Here is a 12193-nt window from a genome sequence, read left to right as displayed (position 1 = left end):
CAAAAATGTCAATAATAAAATTAATTCGCAAAAACATCAAGTTTCATATTTTCTTTTTCATGTATTACAGTGTATATTTGAAAACTGTTGCTTGTAGTATATAATGTATACAATGTAACATTATATATACATTTGGTGACACCTATTGTTTTACCTCATAATTTTCCGGACAAAACAAGCGATATGAGATATAGCTTTCGAAAAATCTTAAAACAATGATATAGAAGTCGTTACACTAGAAACATTTTTAACAAAGTGTCACTTACATTGATATATTGAGGAAGACAGAGAGCAGGAACTCGTTGTATATCGCCATAGAGATGAACCGGCTTTCGTTGAACTCGGAAGGCGCTTTCCGGACCATTATACACAAACGGATACCCCATACCAGGAAAATCACTTCCACTGAAACAATAAAGAACAAAAATGTTTTATATATCTGATTTTTTATGTAAGTTTTACAATATTTATATTTCGGCTTCATCTACGATTTCAATTGTCAAATAGATAGATATATAATGGACCTCCTTACCCTGTTAAGTTCTCCATAGTAAGTATTATTGGGTTCTTGGGAAATTATTTATTTAATCTAAATCTTAAAGCAGATAAACATATTATAAAACAAAACACTTACACCATACAGAAATAAAAAATTGATTACAAAGATAAACAATATATTATATGAAACAGGAAACAAGTAGATAAAAATATTTGAAATTTGAAACAATAAATAATACTTAATATTTCAAATTACTGCTTAGACGAAATCAGTCTTCCAATCACGAATATCAATATCCTTATAGTTGGTGTCATAAAATAAAGAAATAAATCAATGGCGCTACAACCTTTTTTTTAGGTCTGGGCCTCTCAGATTCTGTATCTGTTTCATGATCATTTGTTAATCGATTACGCAAGTAGGTGATCAGCCTTCTGTGCCTGAAGCACGCCGTCGACTTTTTGGGTCTAAGACAAGCCGGTTTCCTTCACAGTTCGAGCTAATGTTATGCGCACATTTAAAGAAAATCCATTGGTGCACAACCGGGGATCGAACCTACGACCTCAGGGATGAGAGTCGCATGCTAAAGCCACTACGCCAACACTGCTCTATTGGTGTCATAGGTAGATAAAATCCGAAACATTGTCGAATTATGCAGGTAATTCGAGTTCGTACGAGGCAAATGGAACAATTTTGTGTATCTTGTCGTAATGAACTAGGCGTTTTCTATCCGCCCTTTAAGAATAGCATGTAAAAATAGTAAGCAAGACTCCGCCGCAAGAAGAACCTGAATAGCTATCGAAACATTGATATTTTTATAACTAAATTTTAAAACTAAGAAATATACTTTTGAGAAACGCAAATAGTGGTTCACCCTTCCACATGTTATATGAAATTTCATTAGTGTTGACGTAAGTCGGAGAATGATAATATATGGTCCTATAATTTGACCCTTTAGAACGCCTAGAGATTTTATAGAGACTTGTTAGGTTTGTGGAACTATGACTCAGGACCAAACAACAACACAATACTTTTCATTTCGCTTTATGCGTATACAATTTATTCGTTTCTTGAAATGCATGATATGAGGTCGTAAAAACAGTATTGCAATTTTGTGAGGGGAGTTTTCCATATGGAATCGCGTTGGTTTTATTCATAATGTTGTATATTACATAAGGTAACATGTTTGAATGTATAACAGTCAACAGAACTTTCATCATAATAAAAGAGCATGCATGAACAATTTGAAACACGAGGAATTTTTAAAGGTCAGCAACGCACTTGCTCCCGTGCGTGTCCTAACGCTAACCACACTTAATATAGGTCGCCTGTTCGTATATATGTATATTTATAAAAACATAATTTGTTAAAGTAAATATAATATTTGTTTACTGGTTCACTGAAGTATTCATATACTTATATATGTTGAAGTTATTATAACAATTGATTTAATCAATCAATCAAGCTTTTAAGTGCTTTTATTACACGTTTAAAGTGTTATTTGTTTTCTTTTCTATAGGAACGAATATGAATCGCAAAATAAGTTGCTAAGCTCAAAACTCGAAGATGGCTTGACAAAATTGAGTATTTGTTTAAACTTTTTCTTTAAACTTGAGAGAAAAACCGAAAAGTATTATTTTTTAGCAGTTTAATTACGGAAAATCAAAATCGCTATGGGGTAGCATATCTAGTCAAAACTAAATATCAGTTACAATTTTATCAAATTGATTCAACGTAGAAATTTTCATAAAATTTACCCGCACTTGGCAAGCGGCAACGCCACGTTCTTATCTCAATGTCGTAAACATACATATCTGCCTGTCACGATACATTTTTAATATTTTATTCATGAAAGAAACTATTTATTATCATGTGTGCTTGGATACAAAATATTTGGATGTATACTGTATAGATTGAGAGAATTTACGAAACATTTGTGGTATTTATCTGTTTTTCTATGGGTATAATTCTTGTATTCCTTGTCGGAGTTTCATCGTATTCTTAGCTTATAAAATTAAAAAAGGACTTTTATCTTGTAAGTTTGATTTTTTTTTCAAAATTTAATTCCATTTTATTTTTATGCTTGCTATGTTTTAGCTGTACTTTACTTACTTTAACGTTTTTGTAAGCGCTCTTAATAGTTGGCCATCTTTACTGCATTAAACAGTTAAGCTGGTAAAAAACATTCTACAGATAATAAATCTATTTACTCAACTTAGTTTCTCGCTAACCACCGAATGAACAGAGTTATGTAAATAATGTTTGTAAATTTCAGGATTACGCTAATGTATTTAAGGGAAGGTATCCAACTCAATAATTGCAGATCCTCCTAGCGAGAGCTCTTTCTTTCAGCGCATTTTTTATAAAATTAATAAATTAAAGTTCGGCGTTAACGTTTCAACAGACTAAAAACAAAATTGGAAAAAAATAATAATATATATTATATTGCTCCAATAAACCACGGTAAGGTATCTCGTCACCGTAATCTGTCACCCACAACTTAGTGATGTTCCTAGTTTGGGAACGAGCGTCTGTAAATCTACCATATAATTGTGTCCTGTTTTATATAATAATAATAATAATTAAGCCTCATTTATTCCTTGAGTTTTAAAAAATATACACACACATAAAATAGAAATAATAAATATATAATTTTTTTTTCAAGTTCATATAATTTAAAGCGCCGTGTTGGCCTCATCCCTGAGGGCGTAGGTTCAATCCCCGGGTGTGCACCAATGAAATACCATTCTATGCGCGCATTTGACATTTGCTCCAACGCCGAAAGAAAACATCGTGAGGAAACCGGTTTGCCTTAGACCCACGAACTAAACACCGTGTGTCAAGTATAGGAGGACGATCACCTATTTCCCAATAAGATTTACAAATGATCATGAAATAGATACAGAAATCTGAGGCTCAGACCTAAAAAGGGTTTTTTGCGTTTATATCAAATTGTATCTAATGGGTAATTGTAATAATAAATAAATCTTACATGTCGTAAATGAGTGGTCCCACCAGTCAGTATTGCATAGATACGCTTTTAGGTCGTCTTTCGTCCTTCCCACAATGACTGCAGGTGGCGCTACGAGTGTACGTATAGACAGTAACACGCAGGCTACACCCACAATCACGCCAATTCGACGTAATAGATACATGTCGGATATCTTCACGGCCTTCGCTGATCGAACTTGAAAAATTACTGAGATCCTGTGGACAGATAGAATTCACATACATTACGGACTGCCTTAGACTCTATCTACATAATTTGGGTTATTTTGGTGAACCTCCTCCAGCTTCAAATAGATAACATTTTAGGTTATTTTTATCACACGGCAATGGTGTACAATGCAATAATGTGATAGCGCACACTCTTTGATACCATAGAAATTAATTAAAAGACGATGATTTGTGAAATGAATGAAAAATCGAAAAGAACGATAGAAAAAAAATTGGACATAATTTGTCCTTCAAAGACCGTACTGACAACTAACAAGCCATCACTCGTGAGGCACTGTTACTTAATATCATGACTCCAGCTCGTTTATAAAAATGTATTCATAGGGCTAGTGCTGCAATGTGTAAATCTTTAGTTATACTAAGTCTAGTGTTAAATGTAATTTTATGTTAATTATTTATAGCTTTTTTATACATTACCCTCAGTGAGTATTTTCCAAATTAGGATTATATGGAAGAAATTGCTTAGTAAAGTAACTAAGTGTGAATAAATATTTGTTGTAGTATTAATGTGCACTAAATATATACACTGTTTTAACTAACACACAATCTCTGTTTCTTTATCGTAAATTTTTTACAGTATATGACTACATTAGTTAAAATAGCGTTAATATACTGTGCGTTATTATGTTATTAAATCTGAAAAGGGTATATTCGTGTTGCGTAAGCCATATAAACAACCGAGGGCTCTAGTGACCCGTGAATTGTGAAGTGATTTATGATTAATAATTTATACCCAATCAATCAATTATATTACAACCCCAAGTAAAGTATCTCAGGCTCAGGCTTAATGGTAGTGCTACATAGTAAAAAAAAACGTATAAGAAAACATATTAAGTGACTACAAGAAAAAATAAGTGCCGATGCAATACTTCTTTGTTTCTGTATATGTTTTGTAATCATCTTAAGGTCTTTTAAGAGCGAACCAAGTCTGAAAAGGCAGATACCTCGGGCGATGGTAACACCTAACATCAGGTGAGAAATTTTTCTTCTTCTGTGTCTTAAACATTTATGGAATTTCTGGTTCTCTTTGATTGTATGCCAAACTATTATGAGCACATAGGTAGGTATAAATAGGCATATATATTTTTATTTATTTACATATAATTTATGTAATATATTACCACAAATCATGAAAGTCTGAAAGAAATTAATACGTTTAGAAATTTTGAAAAGCAATTTCCATTCGTTCCACCAAAGGCTACAGAGTTGTAACGAAATACAAAGCGCTAGAAAAAACCAATATCAAAGGCTTTGATGTAACGCCAACTTATTTGAATATACCTATGTTCTCGTTAAAGCTCGAATCTTCCGCGTTTTTTGTAAGACCCGAATTACTATCAGGAAAATGTTTAGGTTTAAGTTTCTCCCCTTTGACAGAAATTACTTATTTTTATTATTTCATAAATATGGAATAACACTATAATAGAGAAGGTTAGTGTTAATGAGTGCGACACTTAGCGTAAGATTTATATCGAGAATACGCGCGAAAAACATTTTTGACAGGAGTTTCGTCGAAAGAAGATAAAATATCTGTTGCAGCGTTTTAAATTTTATTTTTGTAATATTATTTGTTGCTTAAAATCGTAATAATACAAAATATAACATATATATTACTACTACAATGAGGATTACATTAAGTTTATGTTTTGTATTAAATATTAGTACACGACCTTTGGCGGAGACAGAAAGCCAGCTTCAAAATCTTCCATTTGTTTCCAATCCAATATTTTCCAATTATGCCACAATATCTCGTTTATTTCAACTTCGCAAGTTTTTCGTGGGCGTCCTCTCCTTTTTTAAAACCATATGAGTTTTAAAAATAAATATGTAGTATGCATTAAAATTATGTTAAAATAAACAATTATTTTATTTGTAATATATACATTTTTCTGCCGCGTGTTTGTTATTATTTGTGGCTAGCCTGCATATTTTATTCAGCTTCCTCTAGCGTTAATAACACAATAATAACGTTTCTTGAAGTAAAACGAAATTATTTAACTTTCAGAATCACTCCGAGCCTAATCAATAATTGTCAATTTGTCAATTTACCTTAATTAATTTCAACTATACCCTCTTCCTGCTTCAACGTAATCAAATTTAAATGTTAATGAATTCTTAATTTTTTAATTAAAAACTTCGAAATTGGAATTCCCAGCGGTATAAATAGACTGTTTTTTACAAACTAAATTATTTGATTATAAATGAAATATGTATAGGATGTAAATGAGCCAATAGGATAGTCTTCTCTTCTTCTCTTACTATTAATATTTTAATTATTATATACATAATATACAGTGGCATTTCAAGCATCAAATAATTAATTAAGCCATGGCTAGTTTTATAACCATGGTAAATTTCGGTAAGTGTCGAAACAGATCGCTGATTTTTGCGTGACCTATGTACCGGAAACGCTCTTGTACTATATGTACAAGAAAAAAACTTTAAAATTGTTTTCTTTATAACATTAGATCGTAATATCTTTTTAAAATTATCTATGGCTATTTAAGACAATTCATGTTTAACATAATTTTCCTTGTACATTTATTAACTTATGTCATAAAAATAGATAGATAAGATATCAAACGCATTTTAGGATAAGTTTCAACCCTTATATTTAGAAGAATGAAATACTGCTAAGCGTGACTTGTGATTTGCGTGAAATATAATAAAACATATTATAATAGACGTACGGGAGTCATAGGTGTCGACTTATCCTCTCGAGTCTTACCCATAATTTCATTACATTAAATATTATAAATAACATTATCAGTATATAAAATAGCAGTTTCCTGACAAATGTTTAATCACAAAAGCCAAGCCTGTTCAGTTAAGCGGCGGTTAAGTCCAGAATTGTCATCGACACGTTTATAACAAATATGTCAAGTATAAGTTGGCGTTTGAGAGAACTAAAATAATGAATAGTGGCAACATTGTTGGACGTGAAATAAAACCGCTAAGTTATACTTGACAGCTTGCAGCTAAACGTTTATGCCTCTGTTATCGCTGCGTTCGACCCGTTAAACTTTTATTCGATGTAGAAGTATTTTGGAAAGTAATACCGCGATTTGGGCTTCCTATTAAAGAAAGTGATATCGAGGGGTGCAATACAAAAATTTGAGGCACATTATCCGACCTTATTTTCTTTAAGGTTCTGTGGCCTACAATGACCTCAGGTTACGCCAAGAATCCACCCTTGAAAAGTACTTTTTAAAATTGTAACATGGCGAAGACAGCACTTCGTCAGTACTGCACTGCCTAAGCCTCTTTGTGCCTGATAGGTATATCAGGGGGCGACATCGTCCACCTAACTATGGACTAACGTTATAAAAAAGAAACTGACAGCAGGTCTTCTATTTGTTACCACCCAATAATTAATTAAATTTTCTCATTTTAAAAATAATCTTTTTCTAGTTTTACCTGATTATGTTTGTTAATTTATCGTGTAATTATTTTATTACATTTGGATTCTTGTTGATTAACTTATTTCTTTCCTGTTAAGACAAGATTGTTTTAAGTAAAGTAAATACAAGTTTATCCAGTCGAAAGTAAGAAAATATATTCGGAGATTACAACACCAGTATGTTAACATAGCGCAAATCATTTAATTCAATTTCCTGAATTCACTGAATTCCTGAAATCACTCCAGGAATATCCTCTTTATCTTCCTAAAGCAGCGGAGTTGTCAGTCCTGTGTAAATAAACAAAATGTTGTTTTCTAAAGAAGTCCCAGTGTTTTATTTATTAATATACAACGTAGAGACCTTTCCAGACCTTTTATTATTCAATTTGTTTGACCCGCGGTTTGATGTTTTATTAAATTAAGTGTAATAAAGAACTACTTTGTACTGAAAAAGATTTTTTAAATCAGCTGAAACTTTTCAAAATACTAATATAATCGTTCCTTGTTTGGTCTTCAATAGTGGCCTAAAAATTATAATCCGTTGATGCCAGTACGTCTTTTATAAAACAGCCAGTATTTTCAAGCGAGGTCTAAAAAAAATCAAAATTAAATCCACCTTCACAAAATGTCTAAATCTGTATAGCTAGTTGGTAAATTAAAATTACTTTGATTGTTTTAAATGGTTTCCTGTCATTCATTCAAATGTCTAAGAGATTATTTATGCTTATTGAAATTGCTATGTTACTTGACTTATAATTAATGGAAAACAGTATGGACCTAGTGGCTTAAAGTTCGTACATTGGAAAACCTTTCCGCTTCCGTCTATCGTTATCTAAACACCACTAAATAGCTAAGTAACGGTAAACTTGACATAATTTGATTGAAAACGAATAAGTGTTATAATTTTCATAAAAACAAATTAATATTTAATCCCTAAGTAAATAATCATAAAATCTGATAAAAGCCAAAAGCTTTATTGTTAAAAAAAAAGTAATAAATAAACTCCAATACGATCGATAATACCTCGAATATTTCGGCAATTGAAGGTAATAAGCCGACAGGTCAAAGAGCTTGCCGGTTTTCTGAGGATACAATGCTTTATAATGTCAACAAATTTTTATACAATATATTAAATTCCGACGTTATATGAATAAATTGCTACAAAATTGTCAAACCACAAGCAATTTCACGAAATAACTTAAACCATGTCAAGTAAACACGAGAACTTAGACGCAATCGAATATTAGTTTTAATGTAATTGTTTCTTGCACGGACTTCTTACTCATATTATATTTTAGTGGTTAAACTATACTGGATTTACAATTTGTGTTAAACATTAAAGTAAATGAATATGTTTTATTATGTATTTAACGGATAAACGCTTTTTGGCTAGTTAACAATTGCCTAGCACTTAAATGATCAATTTATTTATATATGAATTTACTAATTTAGTATTATACATATTCATATAATTTTGTCTACATTAGCACGACCTCTTTCCCTAATCCTTTCATTATGACATTTACAAGCCTAGCTTTGGTTTCTCTTGATCTAGATTACATTAATTAATTTTTAACAAAGTAAATTTTGTCCAATTACATTGTTATTATTCATGTATTGCTCTATTTTTTTTGTGTTTTAGATCGTTTTCTTTCAGTGAAATATAAGGTTATACAAAATATTTCAATTAGATAGACACATTATTTGGTTGACAAAATTTTTTTAAATAACAAAAAAACACTGTGTCGTAAACTTTTCATATTTTTTCTAATATATCATGGCTTAAATCAGGAATGGGATGGATGAGGACAAGAGGGAACTTATTACATGATGAATAGTTCGGTAGGCGAACAAAGGCTTGGGCACAAAAGAAAGTGGTATATGGTGTACACTGCAGTAAAGTAGTCGTATATAGCCACATCAGAGAGATGAAAGAGACATTTACCTCCTGTAAATCATTCATCACAACATTCTTAAAAATATCCTTGATTATGTTTTATTGTAAATAGTTGGTGTTATTATGTGGGTAATTCAATAAATAAAATAGGTATTACATTTAAGTTGAAAGAGCTATCGGAATACGCGTTATGCATAACCAGAAGTTGAGACTGTTTAAATATCTTTTAAATCTCGTAAACGACCTATATTTATACGTAATCTGGTATTAAGTACTGTTTATTATTATAAAAATATTTTAGATTGTAGGAAATGGTTTGTTTCGGTTGTTACCGTATTTCAAGCTTTTAAATGATGTTAGCGTAATAAAAAAAAAATATTTAAAAATTACCTCCAAGTCTTCAGCATCAAGGCGCCATATGTCAAACAGAAGCCAACCTCCCGGAGCCAAACCCTGGCAGTGCAAGTGAAAAGCGTAGGTCTTCCATACATCACCAATGTCGTGCAATAGATCAACAGAGCTCCCAATACGATCACCCTGAGAAGTGCTGGGCTCGCTGCTCTGACTACCTGTTGGTAATTATTAATTTGGTAAACATTTTCGATTACAAATTAGTCAGCGTGAGAATATGAAACAAAATTATGAGGCGTTTCGTTACATTGTTCGACCAATGGTCAACCGGCTGTGGAACTCCTTGATACCACAGTCTAGTGAATAGTCAGTATAGTTAGTTTCATCTAGTATAGTTTGAACAAACATAAAAGTAATGCAAATTTGACTAAAAAGTTTACATACTACATTATGAACATAAGACAGTTCTTTAAAAAAGTAAGTGGACTTTAATTTAAGTAATAGACATTTGTTTTGGACTATAACTATTTATTAACTTTAGCCTAGATAACAGTAAAATTTCAGTCATAAAATAACTTAAAACTAGTTCATTTCTGTTATTAGACTAGTGATGTTGACTAAGTGAAGTGAAATGCACATTTCATCATTGGCGTTTTCTATGTTTTTGAGTATGTCTTGAAGTATTCAATTACACGTAGGATTGGATTTTAAGTTAGAAAATAGTTGTCGTGTATTATTAGCATTTAAATAAGGCTTTTTTATTACAGTGCAAGCACTCAAAATCACTTCTCACACTCAAAATAAATTGAACATGTCGAAAATACCATGTTTATCATTATAAATCTATTGCAATTACTGCTCACCCGAACATGTCCGTACTTAATCGTGAACCAGACAATAAAAGGCAGACATGATATCACAAGACAGGCGAGTGTGAAAATCGTTGTCCTAGCGACCCAATTAAGGGCCGCCACACATGGTGAACCGTCGACACAGGCTTCGCAGCCTTCAGCGCAGGGCACGCAATGAAAGGCGGACTGATGGCCGTAGAGGCTCTGATACTGCTGCGAATCAAATAACAAATTATAAGTCGGCGTTTTAGTAAATTGGGAATGAAAAAGCTAGACCAATGGGACCCACGGGGTTAATTTGAGCTAGCGAGAGCTTTTCGAAAATTTCTTATTTTTTAATTTTAGTTTTACATTCTATATTTTAAAATCTACTTGCTGTATTTTGTTTACAATTTCCAAATATTTTTTTCCTAAAACCCATCATTTATCTTAAATTAATGTCTAATGTTATTTTCTTAGCAATTCAATTTTAGATGTTAAAAAATTTTGTATGTTCCATTTCATAATATTTAGGTAGGCCAAAGTCGAGCATGAACCAAAATAGGTTTGGAAATACTACTCTAGGCAGATTCGTCCACAATCCATCCATTCGGATATAAGTTTTAGCTCCTAAAATACTATGATTAAGTAAATGTGTAGTTATTACAAGAGCTATTACAAATAGATGATTGTAATGTGATATTGTCTACGAATGTTTGAAACACGATCAATCTTATCTTAAGGTAAGTTTCAAAGTCGAAACCCAAAGAGTGACTTCAGTGAGTCAAAAATTTATTTGAAATCTTTCATAAATTTTCTGAAATATAGCGCATAAAATAAACTATCTTCACTGCGTAATAGTCAGATAAATAGGCACAACCACCTCATCTAGTTTTACAATTTTAAAAAGTCAAATTCATCATACCCAACCCTTAACCCAAGTCTTAACCCTACAACTCTCCATCTCTTTCAGTTTCTTTATAGACAAGTTAGTAAAGCGAATTCTATACAGATAACTGATACAGCTACTTTTGGGTCTACGACATGAAGGTTTTCTTACTATTATTATAGATTATATGTTTATAATTAAAAAACTATTGACTTCATCAAAAGTTAAGGAATTTTAATTATGAAATCTGTTTGTTTAATAACCGGTTGAGTTTTATAAGAACACTTTAAACTGTTTTCAACAACTGTTAATTATACTCTTGATACTCTAATCATATTGAATTATTTACCATATAAACCGATAGTCAAGATGCTTAATGTATATTAGGGTTCATATCTCAGGGATAAAGAATATGAAACGTTTCAATGATAGCCTTAAATGAAATTGTTGGTGTTGGAACCCCGGCGAATAGTGGTCTAGACTATAATATTGCGTTTTACCCCACAGCAACATCTCAAAAATAAACGCCACGTATTATTTTTATTGAAAAACTATATTGATATTTGGTACAAGTATCGAAATCGCTATCGCTATTAGTAGTTGACAATCGGTACAGATCTCTGGACTCATGTTCTTCCTGTGTATATGAGGAGACCACAAAAAAACCACGGTGAGACCGCGACCATAGCTAAAATTCAATCCGTATCGTAGACTCGACGGAGGAAGTATTTTTTGTTCTATATTACTGTAGTCATCCACATCTAACACAACAATATAGAATGATTGTGTCATTTACTCTGTAAACAAACGTCAAGTACAGTTACTATTAGAGGAAGAAGATTATGTTTTGTTCTTTTATTATTCTTCGTTATAGGTTAACGACTTATGTTAAGGACAAGTAACGTATCTAATTGTTTGGTGACAATATTCTTAATAAACACACGTGCTTTCTAGTGCGACCGATTTGCTATTCGTCCGGAGATGTGACCATCTTCTGCTTCTTGTCACACTTGTAATAATAATAAATAAGCCTCTAACTTGAGATACTTTACATTAAAATACATTTATATTTCTATGATCGCATCCTTTCCGG

At 31.8% G+C, this 12193-nt stretch overlaps 1 protein-coding gene across 1 annotated transcript in view; it reads right to left on the bottom strand.

Moving 5' to 3' along the window:
- Positions 1 to 12193, bottom strand: part of LOC123714197 (probable G-protein coupled receptor 158) — a 113106-nt gene that overhangs the window by 15299 nt on the left and 85614 nt on the right. Inside the window, exons 6-9 of the mRNA XM_045668385.1 lie at positions 10245 to 10445; positions 9421 to 9599; positions 3489 to 3703; positions 267 to 405 (exon numbers count right to left, since the gene is read on the bottom strand). Coding sequence (XP_045524341.1) covers positions 267 to 405; positions 3489 to 3703; positions 9421 to 9599; positions 10245 to 10445 — 734 coding nt within the window. The remainder of the gene's footprint in view (positions 1 to 266; positions 406 to 3488; positions 3704 to 9420; positions 9600 to 10244; positions 10446 to 12193) is intronic.

This window comes from Pieris brassicae, chromosome 9 (assembly GCF_905147105.1).
Source record: "Pieris brassicae chromosome 9, ilPieBrab1.1, whole genome shotgun sequence".
NCBI classification, from domain to species: Eukaryota; Metazoa; Arthropoda; class Insecta; order Lepidoptera; family Pieridae; genus Pieris; species Pieris brassicae.
Note: the sequence above shows the minus strand (reverse complement) of the source record. Positions and strands in the feature narration are given on the sequence as shown.